At 42.6% G+C, this 22,527-nt stretch overlaps 1 protein-coding gene across 2 annotated transcripts in view; it reads left to right on the forward strand.

Annotated features, from left to right (window-relative positions):
- Positions 1-330: 330 nt before the first annotated feature.
- Positions 331-22,527, forward strand: part of Letm1 (Leucine zipper and EF-hand containing transmembrane protein 1) — a 97,775-nt gene continuing 75,578 nt past the window's right edge. For both annotated transcript variants that reach the window (XM_067130598.1, XM_067130604.1), the window contains exons 1-2: positions 331-489; positions 3,287-3,804. In XM_067130598.1, coding sequence (XP_066986699.1) covers positions 429-489; positions 3,287-3,804 — 579 coding nt within the window. In that variant the 5' untranslated portion in view covers positions 331-428. The remainder of the gene's footprint in view (positions 490-3,286; positions 3,805-22,527) is intronic.

A 22,527-nucleotide genomic window follows, 5' to 3' on the forward strand; every position in this document is an offset into this window, starting at 1 on the left:
ATATATATATATGTGTGTGTGTGTGTGTGTGTGTGTGTGTGTGTGTGTATAAATTTTTATATATACAGTTTTTATATATACAGTTTATATATATATATATATATATATATATATATATATATATATATATATATATATATATATATATATATATATATATATATATATATATATATATATATATATATATATATGTGTGTGTGTGTGTGTGTGTGTGTGTGTGTGTGTGTGTGTGTGTGTATGTGTGTGTGAAGTTTTCATTTCAATGAGAATTGTATGAATAGCGTGCAGGAGGGATTTGTAGCGCGGTGTGAACTGGCAACACTGCGGTCAGTGTCAGTCGCGGGGCTCGTGATAGTGAGCGAGGTAACGGAGAGATTTCTTCGTCTTCGACCGAACAGTAATGGGTTGGCTGTGATACAGTGAATATGTCCGTTGTGTCTGGCATTTCTGGAGTCTTTGCAGGAGCCACAAGAAATGCTAGAAACGGTAAGCAGCCCACTGGAATAGTATGACAGTTGTGAAATGGCACGGAATGTTGTATGTTGTGGTAACTGGATTAATCCTAACTGAAAAGGGTACCTGGCTGGAGTACCTACGAAGAGGTCTTATGCAATCGGATTCGGAACATGTGGGTAGCAACACAAATTTCTGGCCTAGTTGTGAATTTTTCTAACGTGGTGTCTTTCGGGCACGGGTTATCAGGGTTTGAGATCATACTCTATATGATCAAAGTGATATCATTTTTTGAACAGGAAGATTCGTGTTGGTAATTGTGCGAGGAGACACTTAGGCCTAGGCGAGGGGTAGGCCCAAAATCGCCCAAAAATCATATTGAAGTTGACATAAATGTATTTTACTTCGAGATCGGCATTGCATTTTATAAATTGTCTATAATTGCTATATTTTCATGGAAATTCAGCTCTGTTTCCATTATGTAATCAGATTTATTTTTACCGTAGTATGCTGCCTAGCTTTCTGAACGCAGAGAACGGAACTCAAAGCAGGCTATGCGTGGTTAGACGTGATCACTTTACAGAGCCGATTTGTATCTGTGTTGGGTAATTCCACACAATTTCTTTGCCGTTAACGTTAACTTACTTGGGGCAGACATGGCCTTAGTCTGTTTTAAGTAGTCTCCGGTTATGGAACATATTTTTAGAGGAATGTTGGGGTATGATGCTTTAGATTCTCGCTTCGGAATGAGCCATATATTTATCCGAGGGTTATCTCGTGTTTTAACCCTGTGCAGTTGATATCGTTATTGTTTGTGCAAACCCTCGTTTTCACGTTCTCCTGCCGCAATTTGAAATAGTTACGTGTGATCCCAGAGGGAAGCTGGGATTTTTTATGGGCTGGGTGAATTAGTTGTGTGTGAATTACATCAACAGGAATGGTCTGACATCCATGAACAAAAAGGAAACGTCAGAAAAATACAAGGTTCCTGCTCTTACCAATGTTAATCCGAAAAAGACAGTGTGTCATGAGGCCAGTTAAAGGGATGCACCAAACCTTACCTTTTCTAACCTAACGAAGTGCCCTGGGTTCCTACTTGGGTAGAGCCTCTAACCCCTGCCCCACCTAACCTGGCCTAGAGCACTGTAAGATAGAATATACTAGAGGGAAAGAAGCAAATGTAGGGAGCCAGGTTTATACCCATCTATGGAGTAGGCCAACAGCCCCAAAGCTAACCTGACTGAGAGAGTCATAAATCAGAAAAAGTTAATTACAGAAAATGGTCTGATCCTAACCCTCCCCACTGGGCCAAGGCTAGCAATAGGTCACCCCCATCCCCCTAAGGCATTGACTATGCATATTCTATCCCATAAGGGTTGGGAGTTTCCCTTGTTTCTGTGATGGTAATTCAGTTCAGTTAGGAAAGATAGTGCCCTCCCCAGCAACATTTGTCACACATGAAGTGTTGTAAACTGGGAGGAGTCAGAAAACCTATGGGTACTTTAGTAGTATTATGATTATTCAGAAGATGAACATTATTCATATGGAACAAGCCCACAGGGGCTATTGACTTGGAACTCAAGCTTCCAGAAGGGATCACATTAAAAAATGAAAAATAAAAATGTAAGTTGAATATTAAATGCCAGGAGAACTGTATTGGGGTGGTAATACACATCTTTACTTGAACTCTGAAAGTTCCAGTTGCATGGATCCACAGTCCAGTGGTGTGAGAAATAAAGGACCTCTGGAGCTGTGAGTGTGACAGCAAAGCATATTTACTGCATACTGGTGCTGCTGTTCAGAAAATCTGGTTGCCTTCAGCAGAAAAAGGGGATTAGAGATCATTTGTGAATGCAGATCTCTGTTCAAATACAACTTATGGCAAATGACTAATGCATGGTCCAAGTCATAACTACTGATATTAAGAAGCAGAAACTTACCACCATGAACCACGCCATCTAAAAGAAATAAATCTCGTTAGAAGCAGAGAACAGTATATTCTAGTAAAGGAAGGACGGGTGCCCTAAAACAGGTTGCATTGATTTGATCACTTATAAATATACTGTATCTGGATAATGTTGAGGCCCAGATAGGGTTAGCCTGTCTATCTATCTATCTATATATATATATATATATATATATATATATATATATATATATATATATATATATATATATATATATATATATATATATATATATATATATATATATATATATATATATATATATATATATATATATATATATATATATATATAATATATGTATGTATGTGTGTGTATGTGTATGTGCATGTGTGTGTGTCTCAAGAGACATGACCCTCAAAATTGGAATTTAGATTGATAGATATCTTGAAGATTGCTATGGTTCAGCATCTGGTATGATGATAATGGTTTAATATTTTATCTACAGAGGTTATACTTTTACATATTAGAAACAAAGGCATGCTACATTTGCTTTCAGTTATAAATACATAGTAATTGTTTCCACCAAAGAAATCGGTCCATTTTTTTATTTTTAGGTAGTTTCAGGGTAATTTAACAGTCACCAGTTTTATTCCAGTTTTCTTTACTTTTCTGTAGTGTATAACTTGAGTTATTTTTTGTTACACAATATCTTGCATCCTTTTAAAAGGCAAAAGCATTAGCAACTGAGGAACTTTCAGAACCCATACCATCTGATAGGTACTTGTAGCAACTAAGCAGTGTAATTAATGTTCCTACCAGAGCCTCTGTTCCAGTTTTAGTTTTTAGCTTTTTTAGTTTTTCTGGTGGAACACCAAGAAGCTTTAATCTGTTAATAATGTATTATTATTATTCCTTTTCAGGGGGGATACTCCATATTTCTCGAAATGGTGTGATAATACTGAGACAGTCATGGAGGAGAGGAGGCGTCCACCGTGAATTAGCTTCTGCATATTCTGTGGTGCCTGGAGGTGGATGGGTAACGCAAGGGCCAGGTCAGCACCAGGTGCACTGTCAGGTGTTTCCACCAACATTTATTTCACCTGCTTTGCGAGTGTCATACACAACTGTGTATGTACCTGGTATCCGTTCTTTTCATGCCTCCACAATATTTTGTGACAAGGAATCTTTGAAGCCTTCATCTCAAGTGGAAGTGACTGTGAAAGATCTTAAAGAGAAAGCCAAGGCTGCTGGCTCACCCATAGCCCAGGAGAAAAAGACTGACCTTGCTGAAAGAAAGTCCTTAGCTGTTCGAATAAAAGATGAAATACTACATTATTACCATGGCTTTAGGTTACTTTTTATCGACGTTAAAATATGTACCAAATATGTTTGGCGCATTGTCAATGGTGAAAGCCTTTCGAGGAGAGAACATCGACAGGTATGTAATATTCTTGGCGCTCTTACATAATTTTTAACATCACACTGAATGTTTTTGATGCTCTAGATCATAAAAAGAAAGGCTTTGATTTTGTATGTTTTTGAAGTATAGGTAAAAGTAATCCCATTCTTATGATCTGTATATGGGCCTGGAAAACTTATTGATTTTCATGTTCAAGTATCAAAAACGTTAGTATTTTCTAAGTTTATTCAAGTATAATAAGAAAAGAAAAATGTTTAAGTGGAGAGCATGGTTAGGATGACAGATTATTAAAATTCAGTGACAGTGGTTAATTTTTTAAACTGAACTCATAGCACACACTTTAGTGGATTCCAACTTCCATGGTCAATGCCCTGTGTCAGACTCATAATAACATGTGAGTATAATTTGGAAATTCGTCTTATAGGACTAGTTAATAACATATGGAGAAGCCAGAAATTTTCTAGATACCAATGCCATGCAATATTACAAGTGTCCTCTTTGAAATTATACAGCCTATATCTTTTCTGGGCCGTCACTTGCAAATCTCCAGTCATATCCAGCCTCCCATCTTACAGTTTTATATAAGTAACTTACCAAGTAATTACATAGCTATTAGTTCACTTTACATAGGAGCTTGAATTCAAAATTTCGTGGGTAACACTTTGCACGTCTGTGTGGGTGACAAGTTCCGCTCACAAGCAGGAATATTAGGAACGACTAGCAGATACTGTAACCTCAATCTGTTCCTGCCATGCTCAGGTGAACACTGAGTATTGCAGCAGCTGTATTCATTATTTTCTGGATATAATATCTGGATTTCGGTGGTGTACACATCCACTGGAATGCATATTAGTAACCTTCATGAAATCTCAAGATGAGTGTTTTTCTTGTTTTGTTATTATAAAGTTGATTCATCATCAGAATTTTTGTCTAAAAGTCTTTTGTTTACATCTGGGCTTGCGAGCCACCTGTTAATAACTCTGCCCTTAAGTAATCCTCGTATGTATTACACCGTTCCTTTAGGCTGAATCTTTTGCTTTATGTTTTGTTTACTGGGTCTAGATTACTTGCAAGCCTTCGGTATAATTTTTCCTTAAAATTAATTTTCAAGTAGTGTTTTCTGGGCATTGACACTCGCAAGCCATCGATATAATTGCCTTAATTCTTCGATGTTTCATCATTCTTTTAAGCTAATCCAGGCAAAACTTTTTTTTTTTTGCCTTGGCTACTTGTGCGCTGCCGATGTAGTTTTGCCCTCAAATGTAATTCTTGCATCTTACACAGAGTACTTGCAAGCCTTCAGTATAATTTTGCCTTAATATTAATTTTCAAATGGTGTTTTCTGGGCATAGGCACTTGTCAGCCGCCAATTATTTGCCTTAACGTAATTCTTGAATGTTTCGTCATTCTTTTAGCCTAATCCAGGCAAACTTTTTTTTTTTTTTTTTTGCCTAGGCTACTTGGGAGCTGTCAATGTAGTTTTGCCCTAAAAGTAATTCTTGCATCTTACACCATTCCTATAATCCATATTTTACATCAGTGGGATTTACAGGGCATAGACTGTTCATAAGCCGTCATTATATAATTGCCTTAAAATTAATTCTTGGATGCTTCGTCATTGCTTTAGACCAAACATTTGCATTTTTATGTTTGTTCACCGAACCTAGTATACTTGCTAGCCGTTGGTAAATAATGTTACCTTAACCTTCACATTTTCCCTTGCAGAGAATTGAAAGTGTAAGGGCAGAAAATAGTAAGGAGAGAAGGATGCTTATTACCCAGCTCTTAGATTATATAGCAAGCATCCTCTTGAGCTGAGGCAGTTTGAGGATTTGAAGTCTTTCAAACAAACTTTAAACTTTTTTGTTTATCAATGCTGTGATGTGGAATATCAAACAGTGAATGTGGAACATGCAGTGTGGTAATGCATGCTCAGGGTAATACATCTGATGAATAAACTTTTTTGATAATGGAGGCCCTGCAAGCACTTTGGAAGTGGTGTGAGGCCTATATGAGTGTCAACAAGTAACAAGTTGTTACAACAATTTATCGTTGGCCAAGAGTTGGCCCCAGTATTTGCTTCGTCAGAATATTGTGTAGAATACTCGCTTTGTCAGTACATTTACTAACTTGTACCTTTTCTGAGAAGTTTCTCATGTCTCCTATGCAAGGATAACATGCATCTAGTTTGATATGCAGATTGTGAACGTTCCACACTTCCAGTAACCAGAAGCAGCCACCAGCACCCATGTCATCTTGACGCCAGCTCATGCGATGAGTGTTAGATGGCGCCCAATGGATTTATCTGCCGTCTGGCGCCACTCATGCTCTGAGCAGCCAAAGGCTCCCAAAACGCCTGAGCGCCCAGGGACGACTATACCGAATACACAAGTGCACCCACAGGTGGCAACTCTTTAGTACCTGGCGCCAACCTTCAGAGCTCCCATTGTCCGCTCTCATGCGTCCAGCGCCAGCCTTCTAATGTCTGGTGCCAATTCCTCTTTAATATATGGCGCCCGTCTTTGCTAAGAACACCGTTGTTCTTTCTTGAGTGCCAGTCTCCGACTGAATGCCTGGCTCCGGCTTACACTGGTGCTGCAATTGAATGCCTGGCTCCGGCTTTTCAAGTGGCCGGCACCAGTCTCTGATCACCAGGCACCAACTCTTCAGTATCAGACTCCCTCCTCTGAGCACCATACAGACCTCTCTTCAAGCGTTTAGGCCCTCTTCAGTCTGTTCCACCTTTGCCTGGGGTTCAAGAAGAGCCAACATTGCTCTCTTTTTAGTGACAGTTAGTGTCTTGGAGTCCTGTCCTTTGCAGACAGGGGCTTTTGTGTCCCGAATTTATGAGCTTGTTGAAGGAATCTCCCTCCTTGGGTTTTTCTTCGTCCTCCAAGAAATCTCTCAGGGAGTTGGGAGTAAGACCACCTTGTCAGAGATCTTGTCAAGATTTTTGAAGTAAAAGGTTTTTTCTTGAATAGCAGCAGGAGCACAGACTGGCGGCAGGAGCATGGGCTAAGAAGCTAAAGGTCTCCCAAGTTTTAACCAAGAGACTTCGCTTCGGGTTGTTTCTTAGTCCTTTCCTGTATGGACAAAGAAAGTTGAGACGGGTTTTAGAGCTTTCCACCTTTTCCCTGGAAATTCAAGAAGAGAGAGCTCTGGTGCTCGTTTTCTATTGTGAGCGCAACATAGTTGCAATCAGCCCTGTTATTTTTGCCTACAGACCTATATCACCTTTTCCTCAGAACAGTCTCTGTTGCAAGAGTCAGCTTTTTGGATGTCAGTCTCAACTCAGAATTTTCGGGCTTTCTGTCTGCCTAGAGAATCAGTGCTTGTTTCAGATGGTCCGCGAATATTGGCCCTGTTTTCTTCTTTCTTGGAACATTATAGTGGATGAGTCTACTGTACTGGGTACTCTGTCATCCACCAAGACGTTAGTCAAGTTAGACAAAACTTAATATGAGTCGGACCTGCAATGGTGGCTGTACATACATAGATGAAGTAGGGAGCTCCCTTCTTCCTCTAAGCCCGGATCTAGTCTTCTATTTTCACCTCAGATCTTGGTCGAGGGACCCATGGGTTAACCAGAAACTTTCCAGGTCGTGCTCCCTAGATGATGGATCCTTCTCACATATTAGAGAGCTGTAAGCATTCCTCTTGGAGCCTCAGTGTTTCTTGACCTTAGTTTATACCTGGACTGTGGTAGTTCTCTCTAGACAAGATTTCATTCCTAGTGTATATGTATAGGAGAAAGGCTCATTTTCTCTCATTTTCTCTCCAAGCAAGAGAACCTCTGCTGTTAACAGATTGGATTCGATTTCATTCAAGTTGTCCAAAGGTCTTGCGGACGAACTGAGAGCAGGTACTTCCTTATGTCCCCTGGTCTGGCAGGAACTTTGGAGTCCATGGGGCAGACCATCTATGTTTCTATTTGCCACCTCAAGGAACCTTTGAAGCTTCAGAAAGCATCAGTACAAGGTTTTTCTGCTAGTCTTATTGCTTAAACTAGTGTGGTTGCAGATGTCATTCTTCTAGCCCCGTCTGCCAGTTTAAGTGGGCCTTTATTGAAGCTGGGGTTGCAGTCTCTACCCCTCTTCTTGTAGACATCTATGCCCCACTTTCAGATACCCCTTCTGTACCTGAGGAGATCTACATCTTTGGTACTCCATCAGTAAAGGGTATTGATCTATGCTTAACTAAGTGTTTAAACACAGGCCTAGCTTTTTGACGACCTTTTCTGGTCTTTGATGCATCCAAGCAAGGAAGGAATTTAGTCTTCTAGAGCTTGGATGTATTCTGAATGACTGACGAGTCCCTTGTTTGATCCCCTACATTCCTCTAACCTTATACGGAAGACACCCTTCCGAGTGACCTCTGGCTTCGACTATGACACACTAGTGAGATCCAAGTCATCATTTAGAGAAGGTATTTTCATAGGGAGATGCTTTTTCCCTTGTTTACCCTGGGATTTTTAGCCATAATAAGGATCTATTCAAGCTTTAGATCCATCCCATTTCCTTTAGGAAGTTACGGACATCATTGACTGAAGAAGAGAGAACCTTCTGTCCAGCAACAGCTTTTGGGTTTTTTACATGAACAGAATTGGACTAAGATCACATCCTGAAAGGGCTTATTTTTGAATGCTTAAGGAAACATTTTACCTTTTAAGTGAAAGTCAAGGACATCAGAACAGCCTCTTCCTCCATAGCTTTCAGGCTCATTTGTCCTTTACTTCTATTCTACTTAGTCCTACTGGTTATATTCGTCCTCCGCGTCTCTATTTCCATTCCACATAGCCCTACTGGAAATATAGTCATCCTCCGCGTCTCGCTTTGTTTTCAAGTGATCCCGATCATCTAGCTCACCTGTCGCCAAGTTTACTGGGCGACAGCTACAGTCTGGCGTCAGCTGCTGTCTGGCGCCATCTATGGAGCTTCCAGAGCCGCGAGCTTCTGGCTTGTCTGGCTCCCAGCTTGCCTGGCACCCAGCCTGGTGCCAGCTCTTGCTCCAGGCGCCCGCTAGCTCCCACAGGCGCCCACTAGCTACCATGGGAGCCCACTAGCTTCCACAAGTGGCCGCCAGTCCCGAGCTCTTAGCTCAACTAGCGCTCAGCACTTCTGGCACCAGATCATTCTCCGAGCGTTCAAACCCTGTCCAGCTCTGTGGGAAAATAGGGATGTCTCTTTCCTTTTGGAGTTTATCAGAGGGCCATCCTCTGCATATAGTGATATGGCAAGATCCGTTTCATTCACTGACTAGAACGTATTGCCCTCATGGACTTCTAACTTGGGACACACCCAGAATTAAGAGAGCAGTTTGCCTTTTTTTAAGTAAAGCTAAGGATGTCATGGTAGCCTCTACCTCTTTAGCTGCCATACATTTTATGCCTCGTACATCCATTCTGCCTTCGAACTACTGGGGATGTAATCGTTCTTTGTTTCTCACTATTTTTAATGGAAGTTACAGTGTTGAATCTTTCAGTGCCTTGAGACCATTTCTAGTTACTGGCATGGTATCATGGAAGGAAGCATAGGATTGTTTTTTCCTGCTGTCTTTCACCTTGTAACAAGTTGTTGAGGTGCACCTGAAGCACCCACCAGTCTCATTGGATGGGTTTGGTTTTATCTCAGTGTAGGTGACAATATTGTCTGGTTGCTTTGCTAGCCATCAGAGTACTTCCTTCGCTGCAAAGTTCCCACTAAGTAGGAGGCAACCCATGGCTATACCGCCATGCCACTACCAGTTAAGATGAGCACCTACCAGAGGCAGTATCCCAGTAGAGCTCTTAGCTGATAGGTAATGACAAGCATTGGCTTTCAATGCTAGCAGTTTTTTTCTATTTTGAAATTCACTACATAATGTTTGTTCTGACACAATATACAAACCATTGTTCCTTTACATTAGGAATTACTTTCAGCAGAGGCTGGAAACGGCCATTAAACTTATGAGCAAGGTGGTTAGGCAGTAACTACTGCCAGGTAGGCGGATATTCCGCCTGCCCGGATGTAAACATTCCAGTTTGCTTTTGGCTGTCATGCGTTGCAGACATGGTTTCGGATCTCTTTGCCTGACTGTTGTCTACTCCCGGATTCACTGATTGAGGAATGGGCGCTCACCTGTAAAACTTTTCCTTGAAGGCGTGTGACCGAGACGATTAGTACCTTCTCATCAACATCCTGAACTCAAGGCAGCCTTTTGGCCTTCCAATAATTCAGAATGAGTTTTGCGACACAGAGTGGTTTCATTGAACAACAAAATCACAGTAGTGGCATAAGTCAACAAACGAGGGAATCGGTTTTTTCCTCCTGTTTCATCTGTTGACATTTGCAGGTACTCGAGTGTTCTGTAGTGCACTCGATAGCTCAATTAGCCAGGTAAATTCACAGTGGGGATGTATTGGTAGGCGAGCTTGGCCTCGGGTAACGGTCTTTCTGTTTGCCTCCTCGCACAACAAAGTTGGTAATTTTCTCGCTCCTTCATACCAGACCCAGGGGCTGTTACGTTGAGGCATGCTGTCTTTTGGGAAACATCAATATTGACGTTTTTCCCGCCGTGTTTGTCTGTTTCGGCAGAGGTTCACAAGCATTGCTCACCCTGAGTTAGAGACAAATGCTGGAAGACTTCGCCCGACCTGATAGCTCTGCTTCTGAGGCACTAAGAAGAGTTCTGCTTGACCCACCCTCCTGTGGCTGCTACACAAGAAGCGTTCTTCAGGCAGTACATCCCTGTGTGTTCAGGACTGGGAGACTTTCCAGCTTTCCTTGCAAGCTTGGGCTTTCTCGCTGAGCAGCAATAGATATAGGTGAATATCTCTTGAAGTCCTCTGCAACACTGTTCCAGGGACTGGATCTGTCTTCGCTGGTTGGTGTCGCTGACGGAACCTCTTGGGTCAGTCACTCTTCAAGTCTGGACTTCCTCATCTTCTCCGTTGAGGGTTGCTTTTCTCCGTTTCAGTTGTGAAAAAAGTAGGCCCTTGCCTAGTCTTCTATCTGAAGTAGTCTTTTTCTCCTTAGTTGAGGTTTAGCTACTGATGAGAAGCTTCTTCGGTCATGCTGTTGCAGGGAATTGTTCCCTTGGTGGCATGTGACTCTTGTTTAGGGTTCCTGCCCCGTGCTCTGCATGTGTCGTTACAAGAGTTGTCGAACAGAGATGTGCCCTCTTAGAACCATCTCTGATCTCGCTCCGGCCTTGGCGTAGAAGATGGAAGAACAGGTGAAGGGGATCAGTACCTCGACTTCTTCTCGGATGTTGTAAGTGGACTCTGAATCCATCGGCATCTTTTGTTGGGTTCAAGTCCTTCTTGTTCCTCTCCTACTTGGACTTTGTATCGATGATCCAGATCAATTGTTACCTTGTCCTATTAGGGTGCTGCGTTGCTTCCCGAAAAGGCTCGACATTCCTAATTGGATGTTGTGACGTTTTTGCTAGTACTATCTCTCCCAAGGAAGAAGTGTCTAGGACACATATTTCTCCTGGCTTTGTGAAGCGAGTGAAGGAGGTACTCAGCAGCTGGCAACGACGATACAGGTACTCTCCACCCAAGAGCTCACGAAATCAATGGCTTGGTCCATCCTTCGCATTCCTGAAGTTTCTGTCGGTCTGGAAGCAAGATGTGGTCTCATAGACCACACTTGTCTTCTTCCTGTGGTCTTGCCCACAGGCCCTTGGAACCTTTTTCCCTTGATCCTGTGGTGGCTGCTTAACAAGTTGTGTTTTCTTACCCGGCTTCTTCAAGAGGACAAGTAGCATCTCGCCTAAGGTGTTGGTTCTGGAAGTGTGAAGGATACCGAGAGTGACTGGCCTCTCCTACTCCTCCTTCCTCGTCCTCCTACTTCTCCTCCATTGGGATGGGAATAGGACTTGAACTGACACTTGCTGGATCTGGCATCTGATGCGGTAAGACTACACATCGAGCACCTGTTCTATTGTTCTTGTAGAATTATAGAAGCAATTCTGCTCCTTCCTCTAGCAAGGGGAGGAAGGAGAGACTGGCAATAAGGAAAACCGTATCTTGGGTTTCCATTACTGCCTCCGACTCTTAGATTCTTCCCAGCCTATTTCGTATGAGTTATGTTTCCTCACTCTTGTGAAAAGGTCAAGTATCTGACATTTGATCGTGCAGTTCCTACACTCTGATCAATATGTCAGAGGCATGGTACTCCTCCTTGCTCTTTCGACCAGAAGGAGTAGCCCAGGTGTGCAGAACTCCAGTCAGTTCAAGAGACTCATTCAGATTCCTCCTTCCAACCAGTGAGTCTTCCTAACGTAAACGACCGAAGAAACATCATAAAGAGATAAAAATATTTTTAATGATATAAATCCCAAGTTGGGATGAAGATGTAATGGGCAAAGAGTACCTAAAATAAATTGCAAACAAAAAATATGGGTGCCATTTATTAGTGTTAGTGGTGCAAATACATAATCTTGTAATTGGAGATACTTATTAAAACACAATGACATCTCTAAAGCACTTGGGCATCTAAAGATAGCTGTCGTAGAGTCGGCTTAAAATGTTTATGGCTAAACTGAGGAGTTGAAATGTAAAAAAGTAAATAAAACAGCAAAATATACCTCAAATAGATTACATAGCCATTACTTGCGAGAAAGGAAAAGAATTCCTAGGAACGTTCATCACCATATTCGGTTGAAATTAAAAGCAACTATAGAAGAAGTGTAGAGTTCCCAGTTTTAATACAGTAACCTTGTAGATGAACATAGGGGGTTTTTTGCACTTGAAGTTTAAAATAGATGTTAAGTTTTTTGAACCCATATGTGAAGTACAGTAGCACAGAATCTCATTTGAGGAGTGGCTTGATATTTGCAGGAAAAGAGTACGGTACTGAAATTTGCAAATGTATGTTTGGCTCCAAACCTGAACCATAAGATAGATAATTCAGATATTTTCTTCTACCTAAGTAGGAATGATCTCCCAATAAAATACCAACTTTGAGGAAAAAATGGCAGAAAGGGAAATTGACACTCAATTTAATTTTTGTACTGCGCCTAGGGCAAGGGCACCTTTTGTATGCTTTGCTAGCGATCAGGCCTTTCCTCTGCTGCAAAGCTCCCACTCAAGTAGAGGCGACCCGCGGCTCAACAGCCACACCACTACGGGTTAAGATGAGCACCAACCAGAGGCAGTATTCGCCTGCAGTAGCTCTCTTACCAGGTAAGGAAACAACAATCATTGCATTCAATGCTGGCAATTTTTTTCTATTTCAAAGTCATTACCATGTGTTAATGTTTTGGAGGAGAATATGTCCATGTATCCCACCTCCATTCAATGTGGGATTCAGCTGTGCAATTACTTGGTAAGTTACTTATGTGAAAGTTACATTTTCATAATAATAATTTTCATATATACTTAACAAGTAATTACAGAATCAGAGTCTGCCCTCCCCCCCTCTTATGAACATAAGGGCAAAAACAAATTGAGTACCTGCCAGTTTGTTTCCCATGTTCCCCGATAGTGGGCAGGGCCTGTCACCTACACAAAACAGTGGAAGCGCTACCTCAAATTTTTTAAAAAGTTGCTGCACGAGGTATAAACGTTACACTATGTAATTACTTGGCAAGTATATATATGGAACTTTATTTCATTATGAAAATGTAATTTTTTTTTTTTAATGATGCTACTATTTTTGCAGCAGAATTAGGATCAGCCATTAAAATTATTGAAGGCGTAGCATGTATAGATTTTAGTGACTAGAAGTGTTACAGAAACCCTTCAAAATTATAATCCAAAAAATACCCTTGCACAAAAAGTAAAATTTTCACTTCGCAAATTGTAGAAAGATGGTAAAAATTAGGCATTAAAGAAAGTGACGAAGCCAATAAAGAACCAAAGCTGCAGCTACTGTGACAAGATCACACACACATATTCTTCTTAATGGTTATATAACATCTCTAAAACCCATTGTATATAATTAATAAATGGCCAAAAATCTGGAAAAAGTGAAAGGATAGTAAAAAATAAATAAAGTACGGTATTGAATTCATTATATCAAAAGCACAGAGAGACACAAGAATTTTGGCACATCATTGAATTGGTACCTCGTTTGACCCATGGATATTTGATGAATAGCCCATGTGATCCATATCCTGTATGTTCGGACTTTGGAGTGACATTAGCAGTTGAGCCTCATGTGTGAAAATAAAAATGACAATGAATGTCGAATTGTTCCTACATGATATACAAACCTTTCAGTCTTTATATAGGAATTACCTTCAGCGTACCTGGAACCAGCCGCTAAACTTTTAACAAGGTGGTATGGTAGTTAACTACCTAATGACCAGGTAGGGAGTCCTGCCCGCCTGGTCGGCAGTGTCACTTTACTTTTGGCCGCATTTGTGAGCGGTTGTGCTTCGCTGCTTTCTGCCCTGCTTGCTGTTGCTTTCGCTGTGTTTTTCTTGGGACTTTGCTTTTTCCCGTTGGGATTGTTTCTTTTTTGTTGTTTGAGTAATTTATGTCCTTGTGTGTTTGCTTGATACGGAGCAAACCCATGAGTCATGTAAGCCATCAGAGCATAAGCCGGTTACCATGCACAAATGCCCTGAGCCTCTGCCCTCTCCTCAGTACATTCCCCCCTTCGTGTCCGCGTGACAGGAGGGGTTTCCTAAACCCGTGAAGCCATCTCCAACGCAGGTTGGTGATCGCTTTCGGCCTGCCTCCCCTGTTGGGACCATGGCTTCCAGCAGGACAGGTAAGGGTACTCTCTTCCTCATTCCTGTCTGCTCAACTTTTTGGGGGGTGTACAGTGAACCCCCGTATTTGTGGGGGATGCGTCCCACACCCCCCCGCAAATAGCTAAAATCCGCAAATACTTAAAACCCCCCAAAAAACACTTAGAACTGCCCATTTTGATAGTTTAAACAGAAAAACCCTGTAAAAATGCATATACTGTACCTGAGTATTTTAATAGTTTTATCACAAAAGGTGCATTTATTCATGAAAATTATATGAAAATACAGTGATTAGTGAATATTTCTCAGTGAAAAATACCGCGAATGGGCGAATTTTCCGCGAATAATGGCTAGATATGTTCCACAGAGAAACCCACGAATGCGTGAGTCCGCGAATCGTGAGAACGCGAATACGGGGGGTTTACTGTAATGGGAACCACAAGGTAGACAGAAGGGCCCGCTATTCAGGCTCTCTATCCGGTCGTAGCCCTACCATGAGGACTTACAAAGCTGGCAAGGTTCTTGGACCTACCCGTTTTTATGCCCAAGTGGTTGAGCAGGGAGCCGGGGATTCTGGTGAGGTTCTCGCACCTGCAGGGAGAGTATCAAGGGAGGCCTTTGGATCAGAAGGACCCGAGGGTCCTTTCCCCCGAGACGCAGATTATCTTGAAATACAGAGTATCTTTTCAGAGATCTTTGCGTCGAATCGTCAACACAGCAATCTTGGGGAAGGGACCACAGCAACGCTCATCGATTGTCTTTTTGGTCTGGCAGTCTACTGGGGCCCCAAAAAGGAACCCAGAGCTTCTGTAGGCTTCCCTTGGCCCTCGCTTGTCGAAGGTGTATTAGATGAGGTTAACTCTCTTGTGTCTGGGGAGGAGAGTTCCCTTTGTTTGAACCACTCAGCCAAGCTACTTCCCCCGCCTCTGCCTTGCCAGGAGAAATATTACATGCCCTCGACAGATCTCTGATGAAACAGATTGACCCTGGACTTGGTTCGCCTAGCTCCGGGTCTCGCTGCAGCAGCTTGGAGCAGCAACAAAAAGTAGCGATCCTGGAAAGCACTGCAATGGCAGCCTCCCAGGCAATCTCCAGCTCAACCTGTGGTCCCTCACAGTGTCAAAGATTGCAGCCTCAGGGGTCCATTAACCCTGCGGGCGACTCGACTTTGGGAGACTGTGCCAGTTGGGGGTAGGGCTATCTCCTACCTGGCCCACCAGACCTGTGGACTGACTTGGTGTTGAAGAGGAGGGACGCTGTCCTCTCTTGGTTCACCAAGCACGTCGGCCCGGACTTAGCTTTGGCTCTTCGGAACGGACCGATGCTGGGGTTTACCTCTCTTCTCTCGAGAAGAGGTAGACGCTGTGGTAGACAAACTTCGTGTCAAGGATAATGACTGACTTATCCACCAGGTAGTAACAAAGGCCTCCAGGTCTTCGCGTGTCGCTATGGCCCGATTTTTGAGTTCAGGTAGCAATTCTTGAGGCCCCAAGACTTTCCAGACTTCAAAGGGCACTTTAGGAGCGACCCAGCCTTCTTCTGCCCCTGCCAAGAAAGATGCACAGTCAGGCCCCTTTCCCCCCACCCTTTCAGTTCAATAGAGGGAAAGGAAACAAGGGAAAGAAGTAGGGAGGAAAATGCTAGGGTCGGCATTCCCCTCCACAAGCTGCTTCTGGTTGGTGGGTACCTGTGGACCCATTGGGCAACATTGCAGCGACATGGAGCTGAGACCTGGGTAGTAGATGTCCTTCGGGAGGGCTATCTGCTACCCTTTGAGTCTTGACCACCCCTCACCAACTCTCTGGTCCAATTCCACTCCTATGTACTTGGCTTGCCGAAAGATCTCGCTGTCTGGGAGAAGATTGCAGCGATACTGAGAGAACGCATTGTAGAAGTCATGACAGATCGGTCCCCTGGCTTTTACAGCTGAATCTTTCTTGCCAAGAAAGAATCAGGGGAGTGGAGGCCAATTATCATTCTCTCACCCTTGAACCGATTCATTCGCCAGACTCAGTTCAGGGTGGAAACAGTCCATTTGGTGCTCGCTTCTATCAGGGAGAACAACTTTATGCTTACGGTGGACCCAAAGGAAACGTTTTTTCAAATACCCATTCATCAGTCCTCTCACAAGTACCTTCGTTTTGTCCTCAGGGAGACAGTATTCCACATTCAGGGTACAGGCAGTCCCTGGTTAACGGCGATCTGGTTTTATGGCACTTGTCTAGGGCCGAAAACTGCAGATTTTTGCTTATCAGCGCTGGTAATTGGGTATTGGCATCGATACATACCTAACAGAGGCACCGATAGCCGAAAATCACTGTTTTTCAGCCCCGATAAGCCCCAAAAATCGCTGATTTTTTATCATCACACCCTCAGAACAGAACCCCCACCAATAACCACGGACTGCCTGTACTTTGTTTCGGGCTCTCGACCACTCCCCAGGTGTTCATGCGAGTGTTCACCCTACTGTCCAGCTTGGGCCCACTCATGTGATACATCTGTTGAGGTCGTCTGCAGTTGGTCCAAGACAGGGATCGCCTTCTCGAGTTTTGCTGCGACCTGGGGGTTGCAGGAAGTCTTGAGAAATCCAGTCTCATGCCCAGGCAGAGGATAAAGTACCTGCACATGCTGGTAGATATGGCAGCAGCAAGAGTCTACCCCTCGGACTCTCATATCATCAGGTTCAGGGAAACTGCAAACGTTCCTGTCCCAGCAGGAACAACCAGCACAGCAGTGGCATGTCGTTCTTGGTCACCTGTCATCCTCGGAGAAGCTGGTCCCTTGTGGGTGGCTTCACCTTCGTTCTCTCCAGTAGAGAATGAAGGAGTTCCGGTCTCTGGCATGGGATCTCCCATCTTTTCCCACCCCCCTCTCGCACAGGGTAAGACAGGGCTTAGCCTTGTGGCTGGACGACCGGAACCTCGTAATAGGAGTGTCTTTACTCACCCCCCCTCCTGAGATGCTTCTGTTCTCAGACGCTTTGACCGAGGGATGGGGCACTCACCTGGAGGAATTGCTGATCTCAGGTATGTGGAACCGAGAGGACAAGCACCTTCACATCAATGTTCTGGAGCTCAAGGCAGCCTTCCTGGCTCCCCAAGAGTTTCAGGATCGGGTGATGGGACATTCGGTGGTTTTAACACAACAGTAGTGGCATATGTCAACAAACAAGGAGGCATAGTGTCTCTTTCGTTACACCAGTTGACAATGAAGGTGCCACCCACTCGGTAGAGCTGTCAGCCAGATACATTCCAGGCAAGAGGAATGTAGTGGAAGACATGCTCAGTCACCAGGGTCAAGCAATAGGGACAGTGTGTTCCCTCCACATGGACGTCATGGAAAGGCTTTTTGACCTTCGGGGGCTCCCATCAGTTTACCTGTTTGCCACCTGGACAACAGGAAGCTCCATGTGTTTTGCTCCACCGTTCCTGACCCATTGGCAGCAGCAGAGGACGCTTTCCAACACCCATGGGACAACCTGGACGTTTACTCCTTCCCACTATTCTGTCTGCTCTTTTCTGTGATCAACAGAGTAATGATCACCAAGAACCTAAGGATGACCCTGGTGGTTCCCAAATGGCCATATGCTGCATGGCATCTGGACCTACTAGCTCTCCTTGTAGAGGCACCGAGAGAGATTCCACCCCAGGCACTACCTCCTGCGTCAGCCACTCGTAGAATGGTTCCACCAGTCCATAGAGTTGCTCACACTTCATGGCTTGAGATTATCCAACATCTCGTACGAGCCAGAAGCTTTTTTTGCTGCAGAACAAGAGAGATGTCTGGATATCTGTGACACTACTGAGGTAAATGAGCTGTCTTTTGTGGTTGGTGTCGTGGACAGGGTCTCTCTCTGGTCAGAGCCACTGTTCAGCAGGTAGCGGACGTCCTTGTTTTCCTTTGCCGAGAGAAGCTCCTGTCTCTCTCAGCTGTTAAGGGCTATAGGGCCGCCCTGGTCCTAGTCCGCCACCTGAGGGATGTGGTAATATCTCCTCCTCGCTGGAGATATCTTTGCTGATGGAGAACTTCGAAAGGTCTTTCCCTCCCGGGGACTCAGGCCTCCTGCGTGGGATGTGACTTTCATACTTAGAAGCCTGACTCTTGCACCATATGAGCCCTTACGAGAGTCATCAGGGATCTGACCCTCAAGGCTGCTTTCCTGCTTGCCCTCGCATCGGTGAAGAGAGTAGGCAAACTACACAGACTATCCTTTGACATAAAACACTTGAGGGGATGGGGATCGTTTAGGCTTGATCTCATCCCAGATTTCATAGCAATGACTCCGAATCTGTTGGTCCCTGACGCCAGATTCGAGTCCTTTACGATTCCGTCCCTAGAGGACTTTGTCGATAACGATCCAGACAAGATGTTACTGTGTCCTGTTAGAGTGCTGCGGCGCTATCTGAAGAAGATTCGACATCTCCGGCCTGAGTGTCGACAACTCTGCATTAGCACCGGCTTGACCAAGAAAGAGGTGTCCAAGAACACTATATCTTTCTGGCTTCATGAGACAATCAAATCAGCATACTCCGCTTCAAGTGAGGAGAACTCCAGTACATTCCATGCAAGAGCTCACAGAGTTAGGGCCATTAGGTAGCTAACTACCATACTACCTTGTTAAAAGTTTAACAGCCAGTTCCAACTACACTGAAGGTGATTTTGCATAAAAACCTCAGGTTTGTATACTGTAGTTAGGAATACAAATTACTTTCAAAATTTGTCATTTTTGGAAACAAATCAGTTAAAAAAATGTCAGACTCTACCTTTTTCAACAAAACCAATTAGAACATTTTTAAATAGCTATAATTTACTTAATAAAACTAAACTGTTTGTCAATGAATACGAATCTTTCAGCCAGCCCTACAAGAGCTAAATAAACTAGCTCAGTGCAGTGGTCTGTTAAGTTACTTAATAACTATAGCAATTGCTTATTAAATTGTTGGACAGCTTGAAGTTTGTTAAAGTTTTTATCTCTCATTTTTATATGAATTTCTTGCACCATCATTGTACATGCTGTATAAAATATTTCATAATTTAGGTCATCCTTTGCACTCAGTGCTTCCCAGATTTTACCCTCCACTACATAGTTCTCAGTGCTTCCCAGATTTTACCCTCCACTTCATAGTTCTTCATATGCTCATAGTTGTAACAGTCTTGCCTTTTTGTGTGACATTTAGTAGGTTTACCCACCTGATCAGCAGCAAATAGACTATTGGACATAAAAGAAAGAGCTAAAACTCATTTACCTACTGTGGTGAGAATTCCCAACAAATAATGAGCTTGAATACTCATAAAATACTTACCTAGCACTACAGCATAGCTATTGGACATAAAAAAAGAGCTACAACTCACCTACTGTGGTGAGAATTCCCAACAAATAATGATCGTGAATATTCTTAAAATACACCATCACTTATCTAGCACTACAGCATAACATTGAAAGCAGTCTCTTGAAATCATATAGACTGATGTGTCTAACATCCCACCTAATTAAGAGCTTTTAGAAAATTGTAATTAAATAATTTGACTGATAATTTTTCCTTCCAGCCAGTCAACATGGTTGTCTGTAAAGGAGATCTATGGTTTAACATCTAACTAACCAAATAGTTGTTAATCAGAATCCTAGAATTGTGGAGGAGTTTGGCTACCCAATTCCCTAAAAAATTAAATCTTCAGTTTTCAGTAAAGGAGCGCAAAGGAAATCAGGTGTCTCATCAGGAGCAGTATTTTTTTTTTGTTTCCTTTGTCATGATTAGTGGTATTGACAGCAATCTGCAAAGATTTTTTGTATCTTTATTTGCTGACAGTTCTCATGCTCTCAGGAGCAAACTGCAAACAGTTTTGAAATGAACTAGATACTGTATGGTAATTCACCCATTGCTGTACTGAGAAATAGAGGAAGCCACCCTCGATGCAGACACATTTGAACATGTATGATGGTAAGAAATCATGAAGTTTTGATTATCATCAACATCCAAGTGGAAAAGCTGTTACAATCAAGCCCCATGTCAAAGACTTGGAGAATTTCCATCTCAGACAGTGTAGCATAGTTTGCTCATGTTCCCAAAGTCATAGCAAGCGGTCATAAGCAGTCAGCATGGATAGTGAGAAAATTTTCAAAAAGTTAGCAAGCACATGAGGCATAGATTACCTGCTTAGTGGACATTTATTAGACCTGTTACAGACTTAATATATATTGCGCTCCAGCATGGTCACCTCACCCAGCCAACTGTGGCCAAGTATGACAAGGGTGTGTTACGTAGTTGTACAAAGTTGAAACCTTTATGATCCTCTTGTAGTAAACTTTTGAGTGAAGAGACTTAAGTAGCATGCATTGCAGGTATGAACTCGGTAAGACATCATACTAAAGCAGAATCAGAGTGGATTTGGTTTTAGACACACCCATACACCCATTAAAACACAAACCTTTGCCATTCAGTGCCAGTATAATCCTAGAAGTGAGGGCCTCAGAACCAGAAGGTTGTAAACGCCACCCCCACCGATTTGGAGTTAGGCATACCAGTAGATGTGGCAGTGTTTCCTCTGTCTATTCGTGGCATTTCTATGCTATTCAGCCATTTCAGTAAGGGCGAAATCCCTACTGGAACAGCAGGAATTATCGATTTTAGCTATATGAATGAACGTGATGTCGCGCGGAGCTTACAGCCTCATTAGAGCTCAGTTACAACCAGAAGGTTGCATGTGCGAGCCAATGAGAGCGCGCGTCACTAAACGTGTATTCAGTTCTAGGCCAATCAGCATTTTCGCGCATAAGGGGCTCGTTAGTGTCGGCCAATCACTGCGCAGTTTACATCTCCGCTATTGTTTACATTCCCAGTCTAGTGATTTTCGCGGCGAAATTGAACGTCCGTAGTGTTGTGATTTTTTTTTTTTTATTATCCCTTATTTAGCGCCATTATGTCTTCCTCTGATAGTGAAAGTGATCACTGTGATGTCGTGCAATGGCCAAGAGGAAGAAAAAGGACAAGGAATGAAACGTCATGAAAAAAAATAGTGTTAAGTTACTGCACGATGCAGGCCAAGAATATGTTTCTCGTGTACAGACAAACTTCGTGCCTGCACGTAATGTAAACCAACCGTTTTAATGGTTAAACATTATGATGATGGAAGGTTATCATCGTCAACATCATTATTACTAATGTTACTGTATTATTTTTATTATTATTATTATTATTATTATTTTCCATCACACTATATTGATTACTCATCAATATCATTATTATTATTAATATTATTATTATTATTATTATTATTAGTATTATTACAGTACATCCATTGTTGTTGTACCACGAATATAATAACACTTTATTATCATTTTACACATTTAATTATGGTTTAAGTGCTGGTTATGACCAGAATATACACAAATGTGGGAGGTTAGGCGGACATTTTGAATGCTAGCGCGCAAGCGCACTCTACAATTTTTTTCAAATTTTCACAAAAAAGTTCTAAAGAGTAGGGCTTTCATATGAAACTTAGTTTAAATCAATATCTTTCTTAGAAGCAGAGTAATGGATGCTAGACTTTGAGGGCAATTTACTCATTTTTTTAAAAAGTGGCATTTACAACCTTCTGGTTGTGAGGCCCTCAATTGGTTTCTGATGCTTTCTGTTCCACTCAGCTACAGTATAATCCAGATGATGTTGCTTGTGCTTCACCATTTGCCCTCATGGTCTCTAACCTGTGGAGTTCCTCATTGGAAGAGTCGGTAGAGTTCTTGGCTAGCACTATGCTAGGCCTGAGTTCGAGTCTCCGACCAGCCAGTGAAGAATTAGAGGAATTTATTTCTGGTGATGGAAATTCATTTCTCGGTATAATGTGGTTCGGATTCCACAATAAGCTCTAGGTCCCGTTGCTAGGTAACCAGTTAGTTCTTAGCCACTTAAAATAAGTCTAATCCTTCGGGCCAGCCCTAGGAGAGCTGTTAATCAGCTCAGTGGTCTGGTTAAACTAAGGTATACTTAACTTTCTCTAACCTGTGGAACTGTATACTTTGTTCCATCTTGGCCATCACAGGTCAACCAGTAGATATATTTA

The sequence above is a fragment of the Macrobrachium rosenbergii genome, chromosome 3 (genome assembly GCF_040412425.1).
Source record: "Macrobrachium rosenbergii isolate ZJJX-2024 chromosome 3, ASM4041242v1, whole genome shotgun sequence".
Lineage (NCBI taxonomy): Eukaryota > Metazoa > Arthropoda > Malacostraca > Decapoda > Palaemonidae > Macrobrachium > Macrobrachium rosenbergii.